The 24,470-nt window shown below is 36.7% G+C and overlaps 1 protein-coding gene across 4 annotated transcripts in view; it reads left to right on the plus strand.

The window, feature by feature from the left end:
- The window catches only part of LOC124169074 (annexin B10-like), a 48,748-nt gene that overhangs the window by 16,981 nt on the left and 7,297 nt on the right, over positions 1-24,470 (plus strand). For 2 of the 4 annotated variants that reach the window (XM_046547546.1, XM_046547547.1), the window contains exons 4-5: positions 18,647-18,851; positions 21,623-21,702. In XM_046547546.1, coding sequence (XP_046403502.1) covers positions 18,647-18,851; positions 21,623-21,702 — 285 coding nt within the window. The remainder of the gene's footprint in view (positions 1-18,646; positions 18,852-21,622; positions 21,703-24,470) is intronic. The other 2 variants (XM_046547548.1, XM_046547549.1) reach the window with 1 other exon arrangement.

A 24,470-nucleotide genomic window follows, 5' to 3' on the forward strand; every position in this document is an offset into this window, starting at 1 on the left:
TTCGCCGTGTATAACTGCAGAATTCGTTAATGAACCGTCATGCGCATGATAATTCAGTGAAAATTAGGACATGTTCTATTTTGCTCGCATGATCCCGTGAATGTGATCGAATGTGATAACGTGATCGTTTGGCATGATCATTCACCGTGTACATCGGCCTTAAGACAAAGGTCTTCAACCCGCAACCCTCGGCTAATTTCTTGCATATCCTAAAGGTTAAAGAAAATATTGTATCGCGTGACACAACATAAAATGAATATCGACACTCTCGTCAGAAATGAACAGTTTCAAAAATCGCATTGATTGATTGAAGTTTTTAACCAATAAAGATTATTGCACTTTGAAGCCATTTTTTTTGGTTGATGTGGTGGTAGAATAATGTGGAGCATTGTGGCCCTCTGGACGATGTGAAATTGATTTTTGTCCATTTCATCAACCCTTTAAAGGTCAAAACAACTGATTATTATTTTTAATGTACCCTATTTATTTTACAACTAGCTATGAGATATTATGAAAGAAACCCCTAAAAAAATTTAATGCATTTTCAAGCATGTTACCAAATTGGAACGTGCCACAAAATTTTTCTATTACTTGAAAAATAAATGTACACTTGACAAAAAAACTAAGTTTAACAATGTAATATATATTGATATTTTGAAAAAATGAGCATTTGTTTCTGGGAAGCGAGTGTAGGGATATATATCGAATGAACCGCATACTCATTACAGAGGTGTTAAAAATGACCAATTTTGAAAAGGCATAATTAACGACCGGTGTATACGCAAGTCTAGCGATTCACTTTAAAGAATAGTTCCATACTTTATTTATGTAAAAGGAGCTATAAAAGTAATCACCGACACGACATAAATTTCATGAATTTTTATAAATCCGTTCCCAAATGGGAACATTGCGCGGTAAGCGGTTAAAAAAGATTGAACACCACTGGCCTAAGAGGACGAATCATTTCCTGCCGATAGCCCTTATTTCGAATTGACTTTGGAATTATTTCTGGATAAAAACGTATCTCATAATATGTATGAAACAAGTGACATTGCGCGAAGTCACGCGCACGGCTGCAAATTCATAAACTCTAAGGATGAATTTCACCTTGAAAAAATATTTGGCTTTTTTCCGAGATTGGAACGGCATTCGGGCAATCCGGTTTAGAATCTCGACTAAGCCAAATATTTTTTCATAGTGAACTTCATACTCGGTATTTATGAATCATCACTGAATGTTGAACTTTTCAGGGTGTGCGAAATCAACCCATCAATGTTTTCACTTGTCTCTAATGAAAAAATGCTATAAAGGGGTGTGTACCGAAATAAAATTAAAAATGAATATGATAGCGCAACATTTCAACGAGTAATACTTCGCGAAAAAAGACCTAGCAGAAGCATTGCGAATTTTAATCCATTTCCTGTTAGTATTGGAAATAAATCTATGAATTCTGTATATGAATGCAGACACTAAAATAAATGGAAATGTCTGAAAAACATATTATAAGGAGGGATTGGACAGAACATCTCGTAAAGTCAGTTCAACAATGGTATATGTTAAGGAATTTCTTATTATTAATTTATGCATAGACTCTTATAATTTACTAGCTTGGGGTTAAAGGGCGATTCAGGACGAAAATGCGACATTTTCGGATGGCGCCGAAGGTGCCGTTATAAAAGCACTCTGTTTTCCCCTGTGTAAATCGACGTTACCCAAGCCCATTTCGCGGTGATCCATCATACATGAAAAATCAATACTGTATTGGGTTTCTTTGTACTCCTCATATCCCACACCCATTTACTAGGTCGTCGCTAGACTTCAAACACTTTTTCGTGTGCACTTAAAGAGGGGGTGAAGTGACGCTCAAGTTGGTCGTCTTTCGACAAAGACTTCGAATCATTTGTATTTGTCGATTATCGTTTTTTTTGGAGGTACGGGTAACGTCAGGGTAACTTCTAAAATATTGTTCCGAATGGATTCCTCCATATTTCATTCGCATCACCACCAAGTCGTCGCATACGCTTTTACTTTGTGGTAGTATCTTATGTTATATGAGTGGCTAGAAAGCCAAGGGGTATAAGTAATTTCTATTTTATTACGGAGGCTTCCGCGGTTAGTTGATTGGTGATGGTTTTCTCTCCCGGCTCCCGTCTTCGGGTCTTCGGGTCTGGAACGCGCCCGAAACTGTCGTCCGCAAAACATGTATCAACGCGGTGTAAACCCGGAAAACCATCACTAATTTCTATTTTCTATACAGAGTTAGGTACAGAAATTGGGTATAGAAAACAAACAAGATCAATTAGATACTTAGTAGTGCATTTGATTTTCCACTCAATCTCAGTACAGAATAGAGACTCACTCGTTTCCCTTGGCAACCAAGTTTTTGTGTATTTATTCTAACAATTAACTTTACCTAACTCTGTTGAGAAAAAATCACTTGTACCCCTTGGCTTCCAAGCCATTCATGTATATTATTTCTTTTAATTTTTCCATTGAATAATTGATAAAATATCTAGTTCCATACGTCTTGGCACCTATGCGTCGACACAGTCTACTATGAGTGATGTGTCAACAATGGAGCGCTGCGAATCTACTTCGTAGTTATCGTAAGACAATCTAAATGACTCTAATCCACAGCAACTTTATTTAGCATATTGTTACTATGGTGATGAGAACTCAAATTTTACGTCTGCTGGAGCACCAAAGCTTAAACAGGCATAACTCGACTCAGGATTTTATTAGTTACTAGCGGAGACTTCTAAGTTCTTTTGAAATTGGCCATTAGCAAGGAAGATATTTAGGTTCAATGTCAAGTCTTCAAGTGACGTCGCTGGCGGTTTTTAAGAGCGGGTGAATACTTTAAATTTACCTACCAAAAAATGAATAAATTGGCTTTACAGCTGATAATTAACTGTGCTACATCAATCTTCGGTTCTTATTTCCATTTTTACAAAAATGAGAGTTTTTTCATCGGATGCCTCTATTGTTGGAAGCCTTTTTGATATTTATGACGTCATGCACGGCTGAAAATGTGGGCCAGCCCCTTAAAAATTTGACTCCTTATTAGTGTTAAACTGTTGATTATTATGTTCTGCTAATCCGCCGAGTTATTTTCATCTCATTTGCTAAGAGTAGGGCATCATCAGCTCATTTAGTGGCCATCTTATTGAGGCTCAGATTGAAGTGGGAATAAATTTTTAACCAATGAGTGTAATGTGTAATACGATTAAAATCATATGATAATGAAGATAAGACCCCGCACCTGTGCGAATGCTGATGTATACTGTCATAAACGTTCGATTGCATTCATTTTGCTTGAATTATTATGGCTATATTTAAGTGTGTGATATTATTTTGTAAACATTTTGCGTCCTACATCTTTTCATTTTGAACCGTAAACACTTCTATTTATTTTGATGAGCGTTGAAAATTTTGAATTTAATTTTTCCGTTGAATAATTGTTAAAACATCTGGTTCCATACGTCTTGGGACCTATGCGTCGACTCAGTCTACTATGAGTGATGTGTCCGACAATGGAGCGCAATGGAGCCCAATAAAATTGCGTATCCACACGCGGGCATAAATTTATGGTTCAAGTTGATTTGTATATGAGACTTGTATCCTTATAAGACGTATATGCACTTATAATTTGTTTCATTTTTTGGTATTAGATTATTTATAGTATTTGGAATTAGCAGGTGGATATGTGTTTGCACTGTTTTCATCGCCTTGCCAACTTAGGTAATCGATATCGGGAGTAATATACTAATTATAGTCGCTTTCCATTCCTCTATGGCTAGTAATTGAACCTTTGCTTATTCAATATGTTAACCTTGCCGTTTGCACACAGCCGGTACGGGCTCTATTTCCCATTCTATATTTTAATGATTTGAAATGCATTACTGCCCACATACCCTGTTATTTTGGCACAAGATTAAGCTTAAAATTGAGAAAATATACAGTGTGTTTGAGGAATTTCTTCATAAATAGTCTCGGATATCCATGTCACGGGAAAATTTCATTGTACTTCCCCAGATTGTACGTAACTGTGCCAACAATGTTATTTGTGATGATGGATGATGGATGTGTGTTTATGACTGAAATAACTTTTGTATATGTTTAGTTTGTTTTCTTTTCTTGAGTTCTTTTGTTGTTTGTTATATTTGCGTGTGAAAATGTTTGTTTTTATTTTGATTTCTTTTTGCTGATTTGATGGTGGTGGTGGCTATGGTGATGAGAGAGAAATAAATTATTGTTTGTGAGAAAGCCATCTTGAAGTGAATGTATATTAAGAAAAGATTAAAATATAGTGTTTCAAGTGATATTTTCCTTGTGTTAAATCGCTTTGATACGTTATGGAGTCTCACCCACTCTCGTGAATCTGGTTCGGTAGTTCTGGAGTTCATTGACTATTCTCCTGCAAACGGATCCGCGTGTATGGTAACGTCATGAATGATCACGAGGTTGTGATGCCACGAGGCGTTACATGGATGATTCTATTCTGGAAGCGTTGGCTATAGCGGCGGTTCTAGAATCCTTGGTCATCCGCTTTCAAGAATCGATTAGATCCCCATCGCTTTCTCAAGGTCCCTCCGACGCATGAGTGAGTCAGGTTTCACAACAGGTGATCTCGAGCTGGGATGAGGAACGATTGAATATGAACACGCAGTCGATGTGTTTTGAGATCTGAATGCACTAGATGGCATCATTGTTAGTTTTGGGTAATTCGGTACAGTAATAATTTTTTTCTGACCGTGGGAAACGATTCCGTTACGCTGTCTTACCTGAATGTGAATCTCACGCACTTAAAAGGACAAATATGTACGTAATATTAGTTACATCGAAGCTTCCTCGTTCTTTTTGTCTTCTCTTTCTATTCCTCAATTTGTGTTAAACATAGCATCAGACTTCGAGTGTGCCTGTTAAGGCCGTTATACACGGGGCACGTGCTTGCACAATTTTACGTGTGTACGAAGGCGCAGTCAAAATTGCGTCGGGTAAAGCGGTGAATTGCTAGAACACATGCGAGAGTGCGTGGACGTGAGATGGCATATTAACCCGTTCTGATTTTGTTCATTCATTTTGTGCATTCGCGCTATTCCACGCCATTTTAGAAATCAATGCAGCTCCATCCTGCGCAATTTCATGCCCCGTGTAAAACGGCGTGAATACGATTCTTTCACGAACGAAAAACTTACACAATTAGAGACAGTGCGTCTTTGAAATACTTATTTCTATAAAAAAAACGCCTCCCATATATATTTTAGAAATCATGTCTGCTGTAGTACCTCCGTTCACCATAAATGATTTCATTGTTAATTTTTGTTCCATCAGAGGAGCATCAGACTAACTAAAGAAAAAAGAGCATAACTAAAGAAAAAAGCCGAAAGCCGAACGAAACTATACCGCGATGCTACCTTGGTAAAACAATCGATAGTTTCGTGTCACGTATTCCGGCTTCTTTAGTGGAGCTGTCTTGTTAACCTTCATTTTTTCGGTTTTTTAGTATTAGTATTTTCTTACTTGAGTGTATTTTTCAGAACATTACTTCAGTTTAATCTATTGCTCAATTTACACCAAATAAAACACTTTACGTGGGATTAATTATTGGCTGTAGTCATTTCACAAAGCCCCGAAACAAGCGGTTTAACGAAAAATCGTGTATTTATTGCTATCTTGGTTTTTTCCTTGACAAAATCTTTCGATTTAAAGAATTGCATAATAAAAATAAGTTCAAATACAAGTACAGACACATAAAATCCCAAGCATTACTTAAATATTCTCTCTATGTGGATTTCCGAGGGTATTTATGTATTAATCCCTCAAACACTCAGTATATTATTTTTACTTTGAAGCTTGATATTCACCCAAAAATGACTGTATGTTGGCGGTAATGTATTTCGCCAGTATATAATCGAGTGTAACACGCATTCATTTAATTAAGTTTCACTTAAGGGATAAATCTTATTCATTGCCGTAAAATCTAAATTTCCACAATTGCCTCTTTCCTCGTTGGTGTTAATGGTTGAATATTTTTAATAGATTCTTTTTTCCGGCCGTTTTCATCACTAACTCATTCAACGTTTTAATGGAAAGGTAGATTTCCGTAAATTTAAATTAAATCTATACCGTAACAAGAAATTGTCTTTCTCGTTCTATTTATCAGTAGCTAAGGTTTGCTCATAATGTACTCGGGAAGTGGATGTGCAAGAAACTTGGCATCTTCGCCCAAGTTTTCCTTATTACGTAAGACTGTGGGAAGCTCCCGCTACTATTTTGGATCCATTTTGGGATGGTAAGATATTTTTATTCTACGTTCCCTTGGGTGTATATGTAAAAGGTGTTATTCAAGGTAATAATAGCCTACGTGGGTACTTATGAATGACATATAATGACATCCTAGGCCCAACGATGATTTTTCGTTTTGTGGTTTTATATCTTTCACCATGAGTTTGAAGGAAATGGCCCTTAAATTGATATTCTGTGTATTTTTTTAACCCCTTTCATTCAGTGATATGTGCAGTGGAAATGCATTTGGAGTCATTTGTAGTATTGTGTGTGCACCATTAACTTTATTCTACCTGTTATCGCTTCGTTTCGTCTCTGTTCGGTTTAAGCCTACGCTTCCTGTTTCGCAACTTCTATCTCGGTTTATTGCATTCGCGCAGACTCTCCGTCATTTCATACGCGTTGCGTGGAAACACAATTATCGCCCGTGACTAGATCAACAAATGAGTTACCTCGTATTTCATTTGTCGAACGCATTTCGTCATTGTTCTCCATTACTTAACATAAATATGTGAGGGACTTACGGAAGTAGGTGTAGGTTAAAGGCTTATTTCTTGGCATTTTTTTCTCACGTTTAAACCTTGCCCTATAATATTGAAGATCTGCGACTCTATTGTGCGAAAAGCGTGGACCTTCCTAAGCCTATTAACTGCTCCGTAATACTTCTAGTTAGCATGAAGGTTTCGATATTTGGATTAGCTTCCTTGATGCTCCAAATTTTACTCGTATTCATTGTTAACTCCATACCCTTCACACTTTGTTCTGTTGTGCTCCAATTAAATGATTAAATTTCCACATAGAAGAATATGTTTACGTTTTCTCAATAGTTGTTTTTAGTTATAATGTTTTTGGAAGAAAATTTTTAGCAGCTCTGGGTTAATCGATTGCGTGATTCGTCATAAAAAGTGGTAAATAAAATATAGGCTTTTTAAAAAAAAAACACGTTTTTATCCAAAACAGTATACAATTCACTAAAAAGAGCTTTTCATCATCCTGAGAATTCAGCGTGGGTGCTGATTAGATTTAAACATTAATATTGGAGGCCAATCCTTACCCACCTATAAGGCTCATCTGCAGTCTCTTCTAAGAAACCATATCTAACCATATTTAAGTAGGCTAGGAGTCGTGTTGGTCCAGTGGTCAGCGTCGACGACTCTCAACGCGGAGACCAGCATTCGCGACCGGCTCACGTTATTTTTTGTTGGCCTCGGTGGTGGCGGTGATAAGTCCTCGCCTACCATACCGAAGGTCGCGGGTTCGACTCCCGCCTGGGTAGGTTGCTCCTTTCAGAACTTTCAGCTCGTAGGTTGGTGTGTGTGATCTTATTTGTTGATTGTTTAAAGCTTCCTATGTAAAGGCCTCATTGTGATGTTTTCGGGGTAATTGAGATAAATATCAGAGCCCAAGATTTATTATCCGAGTGATGAAAAGCTTATTTTTACTTTTTAGTGTAGTTTATAGTGCTTTTGGAAAACTGGTTTTTAAATCTTTTTTGTTTATTTTGTTTTTACCATTCCTTCAGAATTAGATATGATTTTTGAATCCTAATATGCCGCTCTTTACTCTTCCGAAGAATGCCCTTTAGCTTTTGTGTTCGAGACTTGCGCGTCAGCAACCTTGAGTAGGGTTGGACGCCGCGAGCGTCCTTGAAGCATCGGCATTCATCTTCTCTGAGTGGTCTAATTTGCGAATTCCACAACGCGTGATCGTCTTGTGTCTTCCTCACCCAGACGCTTGGCTTCTTCACGGAATGACAGCAGTGGATACAGTGTGATTCACAATTTATAACCGGCGCTTGAAGGAGGTGGCATCGGTTGGGAGAAAATAATCAATTGCACCCTTTGGGCTTCTCACCCCCTCAATTGTTATTGTATTTTTCCAATAGACTTACAAACGGTGGCCTGACTACGAATATGCTTTGGGGGGATGGGTAGGGCTTAGGGGGGAACGAAGGGGGCTACCTCCCCCCCGGGAATCGGGGAGTTCGGGAAAATTTTTGAAAAATAACATGCCTGAAAATGGATTTTAAATCATTTTGGTTTTTAAAATGTATCTTTAAGTAGGTGCAGTCATTATATATCATATCCAGATAAGTTTTCTAAGTATTTCTTTTTATTTCTCTGAGGCTTGGGGGGGAGGGAGGGCGATACACCCCTCATTCATTGTTACGCCACTTCTTACAAGGTAAGGTTTAACGTGTTGGGTAAACGTGCTTGAAATCGCCTCCTGAAAAACTTAGCAGTAGTCGTGAATCACTCTGGTTATGTTCATTCAGGAAATAGCTTTATGTCAGCAAAACTGGTCTGGGAATGCCGACGAAGGTATTTCTTGCAGATTTTTTTTAAGATCATCCCGAGGCTTCGACGGAAAGTATAAATGGTGCCTGGCCTTGCGGATCTTTCTAACTGTTTGAGTCAAAGGAATGCGTTGATCGCTTTGTTGCCGTGAGGAAGGTGCTTTTTAAGTCGGATGGGGAGGTCTGAGCTTGGATTGCACTTGTGCGTCACTCCGACAATCATGGTGTAATCATGGTTGTTTTGTGCACAAATATTACAGAAAAGGAGTTTCCGGTCGTACTCGTGATGCATTATCACGCATTCAATTAAAAGGGTTTACAAAGGTCGTAGTTGATTTTATTTTGTACTTTATAGTGGTGAATCATGTAATCGATAAAACCAGAGCTGTGAAATAAATTTCTACCAAAACCAAGGAGACTGCATAGAGGAGGCCCAATGCTATCCCATAAAAGGCTTATTTTTGTTGCATCTTCGGTCGCATTTTAATCGGGTTTCAGAAATGTCCGCGGCGCGGTGATGAGTGCAATGCGAACCACTTTTTTCCATTATAATTGAAGTTTAATGTTTTTAATAGCGAGGAATAACATTGAAGAGCAATGAATTTGTTTGATCACGTCATCATGTATGATATATTAATAAATTAATATTAATATCCCTAATTTTACCTTACTTTCCCTTGAAAATCGGATCAATTTCGAACTTTCGACATTTTGATATAATATTCATAAAAAAACGTAAATTTTTTTTGCACACACCTCGCATCAGGATGGCGATTTTGAAAGACATTGCCCCTACGAAAGAAAGTCGAGCTCCTCGTCAAACCCTCGTCATCAGCTCACGTAATTTTCTTGCAGGAAACTAAGTCGTTCTATCATCTCGCATGTATTCTATCATCATGAATCGGATGCGGTCGCTCATTCTGTGGTACCCGGGTGATGTTGAGGAGGCCTCATTCCTTTGTTGTATAGATGTTGTGTTAGCTGAGGCCTTAACTGAATAATGCGGACCGATAACCATGCTCTGGACGAAAGAGGGTGATGTAGAGGTTGTGCGGGGTCTATTTAAGGAGCTTCTCAAACGGGGCGATGACATCTTGCATTGGGGGGATGAGAAAGTGAAGCAACGGCCCCCTTAGGAAATGGTTTCAAGAATGCCTCTTCGGCTTGGTGGAGTTTTCCTCCGTTTCCCATATGAAAACATCGGAAGTCAGTGGCGTAACTATGGGGGGGGACATAGGCGGATCTAGGGAAGGAGCACGGGGGCACGTGACCCCCCCCCCCAGACGCTTAAAAAATATGCAAGATTTTTAATATGGTCCCGTTATCATTGCGTTCGTTTTGTATTACGGGGTATCTTCGTGCCCCCCCAGAACAAAATCCTGAATACGGCCTTGCTTGTGCCCCCCCCCCAGAAAGAAATCCTGGATCCGCCCCTGGAGGGAGGTGAGGGCATAGACCCCCCCCCCCCCCCCCAAAGCCTCTGAGGAATGAAAAAATATTGAAAACTATTGTCTAGTTTTGACTTATAATAACTATATGTGCTTAAAGTTAAAATTTTATTGCCAAAATGATGAAAAATGAATTTTTCCAGGCATGTCATTTTTTTTAAATTGACCAGATTTTTCCTGGGGGTGGAGGGGTCGCCATCCCGTCTTCCCCCAAGGCATATTTCTAGTTACGCCACTGTCGGAAGTGGTTTCCACGGAACTTGATAACCCAGCACACTTTTGGGCGACGGATTCCTCGTTCGCTCCTCTGGTTGGGATTAGAATCTTAAGGCCTGTTTGCACGGTACCTTAACTCGTGTGAGTTAACGTTCAAATGTGTGAGCGCGTCAATGAACACGAAAATGCGCCTTGTAATATAAGACACGGTCTCCGGCGTTACTTTGTGGAACTGCTTCAACATAAAATAAAAAAATACTTTGTTCTATTCTACACTTTACTTTAAATAGTACGACCCGGGTTTATGCACATAATGCTATCATTTAGATATTAACTCGTACGTGTTAACGTATCGTGTAACCAGGGCTTCAGGGGTAGAAAATGGGCCGAGTATTTCTCGGTATTTCTACGACAGCAGCAACACCAATCGAGAAACGGCCAATCAGAGCCCAATTGAACGGTACCTGAGGGTATAAATACCGACAAAAGTTGCATTTTACAAGTTTGCAAAATTTGTAAGTGATAGCATGATATGCAGAAACCAGGGTCGTACTATTTAAAATAAAGTGTGGAATAGAACAAAGTAATTTTATTTTATAATGCACCTCGTAACTTGCAAATTTTGCAAACTTTTTTTCAGTGTTTTTTATTTTGATATCTTATTTACCTAACAATGCTTTTATTTTGCTTTATACTGCCGTTATTTTTCTTAATTATGCTGAATAATCCGCCACTGATCTGTCGGTATAAATGCGGAAAGTAAAAGGCTGCATAGAGAATATCAAAACAAACGGCTACTTTAAGCGCCAAGGATCTATGCCACCTAGAGGCACGGAGATATGCAAAAAAATCCTGCTGTGCCTGTCGGACCCATTGCGCCTGGTACATACAGAGGCTATTTTATCTGGTCCGAGTCAAGCTATCCTGGAGCTAAAATATCGCCAATATTATGGTCCCTTATTGTACGTAGAAAAAGAGTTTACCATAAGCATCCTCCATTATAAGAAATTGATGTTGGGAACTGGTTCAGCGTAGTGTCTTAAGTGCTGGTTTCCAATCTTGTGGGTTCGGGTTCACATCGCAAAGGTAGTGGACAATTTTTTAGACACCCTTTTCCCTGCTTGAGTACTTCGTGGAGGGCACTTCAAGTTCAACATTCTGTCCGTCGGATGGAACGTAAAGCCGTGGTCTCCTTGGATCCGGTAAGAGCAGACACCGGGTTTCTCTCCACCCTTCCCTACTCTTCTCTAAGGCGCAAAGATCGCGGCTTTCGGTCGCCTTCTCCAAATACCACATCAAGAACTGTTATTCGTTGGAGTAACTTACACTACCACTGTGACACTAAATGCAAAATGATTCCTTTTTTCATTATATTTTTACAAAAGTTTCATACAACATTCTTCATTATAAAATCAAAGCAATGTTTCATAGCATGCGGAAAATCGATGAAGTTTGTATTCAGTACTTTTTCCCTCTGTTAATGCCTGTTTACACGATACATTAACGCGTAATGTCTGTTTTCATGAATGATTTTTGTGGACCGGAACGGAGCATGTTCGAATGCATGAACCAATTAGAACAGTTTCAATTTTCTGCTCACGCATTCGCACAAGTTGGGTGGTTAAACGGTCCATGTTCGTGTTCATTCTCGCTTTCATGCATTTAGACATTAATCCGTACGTGTTAATGTACCGTGTAAAGAGGACTCAAGAGTAAACTGTAATAGATAACGTATTTTGACTCAATATACTTGGAGTCACGGAAGAGACATGGGTTTTGGAAGGAGAGATTATTGAGCAGATGGGACTGCAAAAACCTAGTTCGAAGGAAGTATGTTCGGTAAACGCAGAATGAGTTAGAATGTACTAAATTTCCTATTTTCGAGGAGTTCGTCCTCCCTGAGATACCATCGGAAGTGGTTTCTGCGGAGGTTGATAACCCAGCCCTTGTTTTGGGCAAAGAATTACACGTTCACTCATCGGTATAGGTTAAGAGATAACAAGATGGTTTTCCTCATAAATATTACCATTGAGGAATTTCCTGTCGAACACTGAATATGCTCTCACACATTGCGTATTGAAATGAGCTTACGAAATTCGCCACTTGCGACACTGGCGGTGGAATGATCCGAAATTAGGAATGAGAAGTATTCTTAAGAGACGAAAAAACTCATTGTCAGTGGCAGACTGCATTCGCTTGAATATGATTAGCAGGAAACGCTTAGCATCATAAATTATCAGGAAGATTTCTTAAGCCCATTCAGTCGAACACAAAGTCCTCGTTGTGCTTGAGACCAAATGCCCTTCTTTCTAAAGATTTTTACGCCAGGGCGGAAATTTTAATTCATTTTATAGCGTTGAGAAGCGTATCTTACGACAAGTTCCAGGCTATAGCTGTAAATTTAGCTTGGAATGTCCCTATTGAGGCATAAAGTAAAGGCTATCATGATCTAAACAAACTATTGGTCTACTACTCTTCCTACGCTTTACTTTACAGCAGTTAGTATTTAAGTATGCATATTTGGTACAGTGGAATAACAAAGAAATGCATTTTATGATTATTACTATTAAGTAATATTTTGATACTTGACCTCAGGAGCTTTAGATATAATGATAAATCCTTGGTTATATGTAATGAAAAAAATTTCAAGGAAACGCACAAGATGTAATTAAGGTTGTTACCCCTACTTATCACACCTAGGCCAGTCGCATAAAACGATATTTTATAGTTATTTAAATAATTACGAAAACAAAATTTAAAAGAAAGAATTGACGATTCATCATCATATTAAACATTTATTCGTATAATTAAATGGTATGCAAGAAGAATATATTATTGTCGTTTTTTCTTTCTCTTGACCTCAACTTTTTACGTTCGTTAGTGCTTTGGAGTGAAGGTCTTCAAGAATTTAATGCACAAATATTAGCCAACGTTTCGGCATATTTTTATGCCTCCATAAGAACTTTTTTGCAGCTAATATGACAAAAAATCATATTCACAGCAAAAAAATTCCTAATGAAGGTATAAAAATATATCGGAACATTGGCCAAAAATTTTTCATTCAATTATGTGAGACCTACACTCCGAGACTCAAATCATCGAATGTATTGCGGTCATAAGTAATGAGTATGAGTAATATTTTCCCTTGTTAACGTTAGTTGGTATTTTCTGGCTTAGAAGCATATGCTTGGGAAATTCTCGGGCAGTTTCTGGCACCTAAATTTTTGGGCATAACCTAGCCGCAAAGAGGAAGCTGTGGTAACACACAAGACTTAAACCGGGTCGCGGAATGACGTGCTTCCCGCGACTCAAGTCTCCAATGCTCAAATGCCAATTAAATGACTTTTGAAAAGTTATGCAATTGCCATGAGGCATCGTCATGGTGATTTTTCATTCAATTTTATGGTGGTAACTTATAGTAACCACAGGAGATGCGTAACAATTACATCAAAGATATCGTAACAGTCCACTTATTTTTCAATAATATTACATAATCGGCTAGAATTTTTTAAGACTAAATCAAGTGGACAGTACGATATATTTGTATATCACTTAAATTTTGTTCCACGATATCTCTCCTGTTAAAAAATTGGCTTCACAGCCTAACCTGATGGCTGAAAATCATCTTCCCCGAATTTTATTTTATCGTTTGAATCCTGCTTTTCTTGAATTTGTCTTACTGGTGCATTTCTTTTGAAATGAAACTGAGTCATAAATTTTGATTTTGATGATTTGATAATCAAATAATTTTGATCATGCTAATCATTAGTCAAGCTTAATGAACTGAAAATACCCTAAATGATTTTTATGAGATATTTCTCACATGGATTATATTTTTTTCATTCAACTCTTTCTCGAATTTAACGCATTATTGTATTTTTTCATTTTTATTTTAATAAAATACAGTTTTCTCGCATTTCATACCTTTTTCTCATCGAATTTTTTAGGAGTATGAAAAATTAGCCTTCCTATTAAATTTTCTGGTCTTATTAAACGTTCAAGGCCTTCTATTCCTTGTCATTTTAAGTCACAAATAACCTTGATCAAGTCTGCTTCTTTGAGTACTCCTATCACTCATTGAACTTGACAATTGGTTATTATCTATTAAGTAGATTTGGCCTAAGATGGACTTCGTACGACCCTATATTAACTTGGCTGGAAGTGAGTTGGGGTATAGGAAATTTTGGGGCAGTCGTAGTAACATCCAATTAGCGTACTGTTGATTCTTCTTTGAGGCTATCAAATATTAAGTAACCAATATCCCTATCGACTCCATTAATCACGTCATGTTGTTGGTCATCTTATCAGTGATTCATCTGCCCGTATCTTGCGATTCGGAGACTAGGGAAACTAGATATTCGTCACTGTTAGGATAATGAAAATAGCTGTTGTTTCGCTGATTTGACCTTTAACCTGTTATTCCAAATTGCATGAGCACCAGGCCTCTTTATGTTCGCATATTTTGTCTTCTTTGCTCGCTTAATGCGTAGTCTGACTCGCTCCATAATTTTGTGGTTAATAATAAATTATTTAGTTAAATTTTTAGTGTATTATTGGTATTCAAATTTTTTAATTTTTACTTATCAGTCGTTTTTAATTTTTTTTATATTTTTTGGCAATATTTTAATTATGGTACTGCTATTAACTGGTTCAGTATGTATTTACTCTGAGATCTCCTAAAAATAATAAGAAGGTCCGTCTGTACCACGCCGCGTAACTAAATCAGTGGCTGAATACTGATCTTATAACTATTATTGGAACTGTATCAACCCCTCATCCTCGGTATATTTATGATAGTCATCAGTTACCATTGTCGTTGTTGTTACCGTAGTTACTGTGTCATATTATTACTGTATTTTGAAGTTGCTGTGCATTCAGTCGGTACGTGTGTAATAGTACTTTATTCCAAAGGCAAACTGACATTCTACAAGATCGTTTTCTCATACTTGATTGATATAGCGTGACTGATATTTCTTGTTGATTTCAAATATCTGATTGTTGATTCATCCATTGAATATCAATTAAAGGTGAAGCACATTATTTTGTAATGAAACGGATTTTTATTAAAATTATATTGGACATTATTTTATGATAGAAAAGATGAGATAATATCTTCGTTGAGCGCACGGAGTGCTCATTTATATTACTAAAGTTCTGATTTCTAAGTTAGTTAATGATAAGGAGTACAATTTTTTGATATTTTTTTTGTAATAACACCCAATGCCTTTTCCGCTGGGGGTCTCAAAAGGGAGAATCTTTGTCCCTCGCTCTTCTATCATACAAATAGAATTATGTTACTTCAAGTCATCATCAGTCGTTAACAACCTTAAAATTGCTTTGATCCAGCTCTCCACTCAATTTTCCTAATTTAGGGGGTGAGAAGCTAAAGGGTACAAGTGATTTTTTCTAAACAATTCGGTACAGAAATTGGTAGAATCAGGGCTGGTTTTATTATTTCTAGCTCGCGTTAACCGGAACATGATAATGTCGTAACCTTAACTTAAAAGTATTTTAAATTTAAAGTACTTCAGAATAATGGTTAGGTAGTTTAACAGGTGACTTCAAGTGGAAGATATCGTTAACTTTGATTTTTATGCTCTGGAAAAACTTAACTAGGCATTATAAAACCGCCCCTAAATATGCAACAACTTGGTTGCTAAGGGATACGATTGATTCTCTGTTCTGTGCCGACATCGAGTGGAAAATCAAATGCTAAATATCTAGTTGATCACGTTTGTATTCTTTACGTATTTTTTAATACTTACCAAACTCTATTTAGAAAAAAACTCACTTGTGCCCGTTGGCTTCTCAACCTCTCCTATTAGCTAATCTTTCCACACTTACGTATTTCATTCTCATTTACATCCTTCTTTACGTGTTGATTCAAGTACGTATTCCTTTTTCTGTAGCCTAGTACTATCGAAAACTGAAACTCACTCTGAGAAACCGGGTTCGTTTACCGCAGCATTTCCGTTACGCTGCTTGATGCTAGGTCAATGCTACGGCATTCAAGCAACCAGACCGGGTGGGTAATCTAGTCAGGCCACGTAATAAACCAAAGCCTCGTCGGTCTGCCTCGTAACGTTCCTCTGAAGGAAGTCGGGCAGGACACTGCCCAACCCAGACGTAAGATTCCGGGACACTGCGGCGGAACGCGTTGCGCAACTTTTGGTCTCCCGCGTTTTCCAATCAATAAAATGTGTCGTCATAGAAACCACCCGAATGCCACCATCGCCGGATTCTCGCATCATTCCCGTATCATTTCCTAAAATATAAATAATTCCCTTATCTTCGTTGTTTTTTTTTAAACTCCGCGCCACCTCATTTCCGGTTGCTAGGTTGTTAGCTTCTTATTTACCTTTTATGTTGATGCAAAATGTATCATTGTATTGTTGTTATCTTTTTCTTCTAAGAAGTGGAAGAGGAGCACCTTCATTCTATAATTATAAAAGTTGTCTTTTTTCCCCGGAAAATTTCCTTGTAGTCCATTGCCAGAATCCGTAAGGGTTCAGGGGACCCGGAAAAAGAGGCTTAAAAAAATGGGTTGAATGAAGGAAAAATAATTAACGCTGTCGGAAAGGGTAGTTTCTTTCATCAAAGAAAATGAAAGGCATTGATTGCGATTCGTTACCCACCATTATTGTATTCATAATGTATAAATTATTTGGTTTTAGAAATCATAGCATAGACGAATGTTAATGGTCAATTTTAACCTCATTTGAAAAAGGCCAGATTGGCGACCATGCGATGCCGCTCTGCGCGACGTCACATGGACCGAGTAAATAGGAGTTTTACATCGTCAGAGATCACCAATGCATGCATGAGAGACATAGCTCAGGGAAATATCTCTTAATAATCACGTATTAAAATCCCTAAGTTCGGAAAGTTTCCTTCGTTTGATGAGGTATTAATAATCCTTATTTAAGCCAAGCGCTACCTGGTAGCAGGGTACTCTGCTACCTGCTAGCAGCCTGCATCGCAGCGTCGCTCATAGCGTCGCACCAAGGTGGCCTCACCGGCAGCTGGAATCAGAATGACTTCACACAGGCTTTTCCGAGCATTCATACTTGGCCGTAGCGTTTTCGCGCGCTTGAAAATTTTTACTTTCGTTATTTAAAAATCTAAAATCATGAAATACGTACTCCAGGAGTAATAATCTTTCGATTTAGACAGTAAAAAATAATAGGAAACCACCCTATTAGTTTGATTAATCATGCGCTATGCTATGGCCGCAGCATGCGGTGATTCTTCATCATATATATTTTAATTATTATACAGGGTAATGATGAGAGATGTGGGTCTACAGAAAAAAGGTGAAGTGGACATAGAGGAGGAAGAACGACAAAGTGCTGGACATGGTGGGTGAGCAGAGGCAGTTTCTAGATGAGATTCGGACAAGTGTCAAAAAGCACGTGCAAAAATTTTAATCAAAATCGTGATTATGATTGAGTGATGTTTTTAATTCTTGTCATCGTGAAACGTAACAAATTTGTAGATATTGGAGGATATTGACCCAGATTAATTTATTGCGAATAATCTTTTTCGCCGTTGGCATTGAAACGGCTTCTGAATATCGCAAACCCATTTGCTGAGCCTCACTTATTTGCAAAAAACTTTTTCTGAAAAGACATCGCTGTCACTTACATACGTTATGTGCCATCCCATCACATGTTGGCGTTATCGCCCGTGACGTCACTGCGATGGCATCCGTGGGGATATCCAGGGTTCCCTGTGGAATTCTCCCAACTTGCGTTTTTTTTATCCGCTGATTAAGTAATATCCGCTTCGCGCACAGTAAAGTTTTTTAGAGCAACTGGATGGATTTTCGAATCGCGTAATTTTAGCTAAACATTTTTGCACTGAAGAACTAAAGAAATCATTCTTATCGTATTGTAAGACTCGAATAAAAATTCGTGTATAATCTTTCACATTGTATTTATATAATTTTCCGTAGGTATCCATATATATTTTAACACTTTCCTTACTCTGGTGTTTAAATGGAGTGGGTGGAGGAATGACCGAAGTACCTGGGTCCAGGGACGGATTTAAGAGGGGGGTCGCAGGTGTTTTTTCTCCCACCCCAAAATTTTATCAAAAATTTTTATTTTTATTAGTTTAATAATTTTTTATCCTCGTAAAGGATTTAAGAGCGTGCATGTGTAAATGCATGGCTACAATTCCCAAATGTGGGGGAAGTTAAAATTTGAGTTGCATTTATTGTAGAGCGTAGCACTCCCGATTGTAAAAACGCCCCTCTCTCTACCACCTGGACACCGGTAATAACCTGGATTGTGATACTTATGTACACTTCGTGATATTTATGTTCGCCCTTATGAGCAAACTTATTGTTAATTATTGACTACTATGAATTGCTAATTGGATCTTTCTTGTTTTGCAGGACCTAATTAAAGATCTGAAGAGCGAGCTTGGAGGGAAATTTGAAGATGTCATCGTTGCTCTTATGTTCACTCCATGTGATTACCTGGCCAAGCAGTGCCACCACGCCATGGCAGGCATCGGAACTGATGAGCAGGCCCTTGTTGAAATACTCTGCACCAAGAATAACAGGGAGATCAAGGAAATAGTCGAGGCCTATGAGAGAAGTAAGTTTTGTGGGTACACCTAGTATAACTGGAATGTACAGTGTAACAAGTCTCCTTGACGACGGGAGAAAACAATGACAGTCAAATATTGGTGGACAGCAATTGGTTTTAACGACGCGAATATAAACAAAAAGGGAGTCATGAAATAGAAACGGTGGGGTTTGGTCATTCGCGTCGTTGCTCCCGATTTTTCTTCGTGAGTACTAACCAAGGACACATACGAGGATTTAGGGGAGGGGGCATAGGTGGATCTAGGTGGGGGGGGAGGCAAGGGGGCACGTGCCCCCCCCCCCCCCTTAGACCCTTAAAAAATATGCAAGATTTTTAATACGGTCCCATTATCATTGCATTCGTTTTGTATTACGAGGTATCCTTGTGCCCCCCCGCCCCCAGAACAAAATCCTGGATTCGGCCTTGCTTGTTCCCCTCCCCCCCCCCAGAAAGAAATCCTGGATCTGCCCCTGGGAGGGGGCACGTGTTCCCCCCCTCTCATACGCTCCAGATATGGACTAGATTGATAACATGGTTATCATTATGTTCGTTCTGTTTTCTGTATCACGGATCCTCAATCCTTTAATTTAATATTAATAATTTAAATATTAAAATAAAGGGAATATTTTGTACTTTAATGGCTGTATGCAGTGGCGTAAATAGGAATATGCTTTGGGGAGGGGTGAGGGTGTCTGCAGGTCGCTCCCAGGCCACAGGAGTTAGGGAAAATTTTTGAAAAAAAGACATTTTACGTCAAATTGGCACTTAAATTTTAACTTTAAGCAGATTCAGTTATTACATATCAAAACTGGACGATTGTTTTAAATAATTTTTTTTTAATTTCTCTGAGGCTTGGGAGGGGGATCTATCCCCTCATCCTCCCCCCCCAATAGCAATTAAGTGTTTGCAATTTCTGTTCATTTGATTTGTTAAGTAATGGTGCTTGTCGTTGCTCATGATTTTTCTTCAGAAGTAATGTTTCCGGGACATTTGTTTGTAATTTGTGTTAATTTGATTTGTGAACTATTGGTGGACGTTGCAACAGGTTTTAGGTGCTCGCTATTAATTTGACATTCTTTAAAGAGTATTCTTGTGGCATAACTTTATATAAAATAAAATTATAACTAAAACTATAAAATTATTGAAAATTATTGTCTATTTTTTTATGCATAATAACTGTTAACCTAACCTATTAATGAAGCCCAAATTTTAAGTGCCAAAATGAAGAAAAATGTATTTCTAGGCATGTAATTTTTCAAAAATTTTCCCGGACCCCTGTTGCCTGGGGAGGGGTTGCCCCCTAAGACTCCCTTATCACCCTCAAAGCATATTCCTAGTTACGCCACTGGAGCATTCAATAGTCATGATACATGGAAATCAGGTACGTAGCCGGCTTGCTTGGAGGGGTGGTATGCAGGTTGCCTATACTGTTTTTTGCTGTTAATTCACATGCATCCAAAAACTAGTATTTCACTAAAGCAGCTGTTTTTTTGTTTGCATTATGCTGAAATTCAAATTTGTAGATTGTTATTTTTAGACACATTGGCGGATTTAGAGGGGGGATCCCCCCCCCCAAACTTAAAAAATAGACAAGATTTTTATTACAGTTTTTATTATGTTCGTTTTATTTTGTGTATTACTAAGCCTCAATCATTTTATTTAATATTAATAACGTTCATATAAAAAGAGAATATTTTCTATAGTAATTGTTGTATTTTGTTATTATCTCAAATATGAGATGACCTGTGAGACCATTGTCCCCCCATCCCCCAGAAAATAATCCTGAATTCACCCCTGGCTGGACAATGAAAAATTTATCTATATTGAAAAATTAGAGTTTCAGATCATAGATGCCCCTGGGACTGGTGGTCTTTTCATATAATGTATCATTGGCTTTTGCCATATGGTAAAAAATTTCATGGGAATTATGCCACCAAAGATTTTGCAAAGATCTTGCTTTTTGCTTGATGCAGATATTTTAAGTTCTCTATCATAATATAATATGTATTAATTTCAAGTACTCTACATTCATATTATCTATTACACTGTAGTGTTGAGACTTAATTTAATTTAAATTCCCAATTTCCAAAATTTGCAATAAATTAGGTATAGATTTTTTAATCAATTCCTATGAGCAGAAATTTTTCTCTTATTTTTTGTATTAATTTAAATTTTAAAACCCTTCTGATCCTTTGAGAAGATATGAACTTCTTACTCCATCCTTTTCACTGTAATTCTACTTTAGTATGTACCTTTGTTTTTATAATTTTTTCATTAACCCCTTCCCCTTCAATTTGTTTAAATATCGTGCTCCTATCCTCAATATATTTTACTGTGGTTCTTTTCAAATGGAATGGTACATAATGAAATGATATTATTTTCTTTGCAATCAATGTCTAATAGTGAAATAAAACGTGATTATTATTTCATATTGGGAATTATCTAGACAGGTAAATACTTGGGGAACACAGCTATCGCTATTCATATAAAATTATTTTATTCCTCCCATGCATCACATTATATGAAACATGAGTTATTTATGCCCATTATGGATGCTTAAACATTTTCAAACTTTCAAAATACATATTTATATTATATATATTTATTTATATATTTTATTTTTATTTATATTGTTGACTTAAATAGTGCTAAAATCATGAAAATCTGATGACGAGCTGTACTCGACACTGTGCGAATTTGCATCGGAAATTCATGACGATCTTTACTCGTCATTTCAGCTCAAGGGGTTAATTTTTAATCACTCTTATTCGTCCTTTCAGTGTATGGTCGTCCATTGGCTGAACACATTTGCAGTGAAACGTCGGGTGACTTCAGACGCCTCTTGACCCTCATGGTAACTGTAAGTGTGATTTTTCCCATTTGATTAAAGTTTTATTTTTAAGTTGAAAAACTTAATGCAGCCACAAGAATTGAAAAGTACCCAAGGAAGTTGCATCATAGCTTTCCATTTTATAGATTAATTAATCAAGGTTCAAATTTTATTATTTTAATTTTTTTAAATTAAGGCAATTGAAATATTTGGTGACATTATTACGATGCCCGAATAAAATTTTCCCATTTGCAATTAATCATTGATAGAGAGGAAGCTTAAAAATAATGAAAAGTCAATTATTGGGAAAAATATGTTGTGAAACTGTGTGAAGAAAATGCTTTCCCAGCAAAGGTTTGGTCAAATATCCCTGTTCTGCATTGCTTTTTATTTCAAAAAATTTTAGTTAGCAGAATAAATCTATGGATTTTTTCATTTTTTTTGCACATCATCAGATATATTTTGCTTATTAACTTGGCTGATTTTTAATTAATTTGAAATTACCTATTCAATCATCTAATCAAACTAAATTCAAGAATGCATAAACTCATAGTTTATTTTAACAAAACTGAGTGTTTGCAACTGCCACTGTGAAATCATCTTCCTGATCAAATTTTAGATTTTTTTGTGATATTTGTATGTTTTTTGCCTTTTACTTTTATATTTTAAACTATCTCAGCATGTTAATGCGACATTACAGCATATTTTTTTTGTAAATACAGTAATTTTTTGCATATGACATATCATGATACTAAAATAATGTTGACTGTTCATCACAATCTCATTCTTGGATAAACAAATTTAGGAGTGCATTATTCTTTGTATGCACGATTGAAAACATTATTTTTTTTCTGAAAATATGAATTAAATATTTGGATATAGAGCTTGGCCATTTAGACAGCTTAGTCTTCAAGATGTCTGAATGTAAAATTACGCCTGCCTTTCGTAAGAACTAATAGGACAGGAGTTACATTTTATTTGAATTTTTTATGGTACACTAACTGAAGCAATATTATTTTAAGGAAAAAATGATTTTCAAATTTTTCTTAATATCAAAATTTGCCAAAATTCGGTAACTTGTTAAAATTCAGTGAAAAATACCTGCTTAGTTTCATGTCTATGCAGTTACCAATTTTATAATTTAATGACCATGTGCTATGAAAAATCATAAATAATTTTCTAATCAATGATCGTATTGAGAACATCATTGCAAATGAACAATATAGTAACTGAATTTTGGCAGGTTTCTGAGTGTGTGATGCTCCAATAAGATTGGATTTGGAAAGTGCTATTGCGGCTTTGTTCATATAAATCATTTTTTTAATATCCTTAAGCCCCTAACTCTTTGTAATCTTCTTTTTTCACAAATTCCTAAATTTTGAAATGGCATGAATGTAATTAGATATATTTCTGTAAATACAAGGTATGGAAAATGATCTGCTTAGCCCTCAAAATAACAAATATGCATGAATAGTGCATGTAATTACATTAGGTGGAAAAAATGTTAACACTACATAGGTGGAACTACAGGACTGCGAATGCTGTATTTTATGTTAGGATGAATTACAAATTACGCTAAAGTTTAATTGGCAAAAAAGTTAATGTGACAATATTGTCTGTAATGATAAATTAGCCTGCTCTTTTTCATATAATCAACCTGAGAGAGCGTTCTGTATAATATTCAAATTGGTGGTCATCAAAGCTGTCGAAGTTCCGTGCTCCAATTTTATCATTTATTTTCCATCGGAAGGCATAATTTTAACTTATTTTACTTTTTTTAAATGATACAAGTTAATTTTTCCCTTAAATATCTTATTTTCTCCGGGGTTCTTTAAATTGTAGTTTTTTTACTGCATGCATCAGTTATTAATCATTCTGTTAATTTCATAATGATTTGTTTCTGTTAATGAGGAGTTCATGAACTTGTAAGAATTTACAATTTGAAATTTCTTCATATCTTATTAATGAAAACTAAAGTTATCTTAGTCTGTGCCTTGTTACATCGCCATTATGTACCGAGCAAATTTGTTTGTGTCTAAATAGTGGTTTTCTTCTGGAAAATATTAATCACCTTCACTATATATTGCATGTTAACTTATATGCATGTAGCAAAGTCTCCACTATTTGCATAAAGAGGAATATTATTGTTCTACGGTTGATATTTTTTATGCACTGCATATATCTTAATGAATGTATTCAATTAAATAATATTTGGTGTGGGTAGGTATGTATTTAATTCAAAATATAATGTTGGTTATGTATTTTAGCCTGGAAAAGCATGAATTATTTTCTATATTTACAATTTATTTAACCATGAGGATGTGGTAAAATTAGTTGGCAAATGAATTAGTAAGTTCATAATCTCTTGATTGCCAAGACATGTATAGCAAGTAATTGAGTAATATTATGCTGGCTGACTTTGCAGAGATCAAATATTGCTCTACCCTATCCTAACTCAATGTTCAGAACCCATTACCGAACTCAAGGGAATAGGATCACTCTTAACATTTGTGGACTACTCAAATGAATGTGCATGTGCTGTGTGGGTTTATCTTCATGTCTGCTGAAAGTAGCAGTCTCAATTTGCTTCCAATGTCATGATAAAATATAATGATCCTGATGTAATTATTTTTTTCGAAAATATTTTCATTGATTTCATTAGTGAAAACCACGTACATATGAGGACTCCTCCAGAAGCCAAGAGGTACTAGTGCAATTTTATAATAAAGGAGATAAGTGCAGATAATGGTTGTTGGGTACACAATATTTTTGTAAAAAATTGGATACATGTGAATTGG

This window comes from Ischnura elegans, chromosome 12 (assembly GCF_921293095.1).
Source record: "Ischnura elegans chromosome 12, ioIscEleg1.1, whole genome shotgun sequence".
Classification (NCBI taxonomy): Eukaryota; Metazoa; Arthropoda; class Insecta; order Odonata; family Coenagrionidae; genus Ischnura; species Ischnura elegans.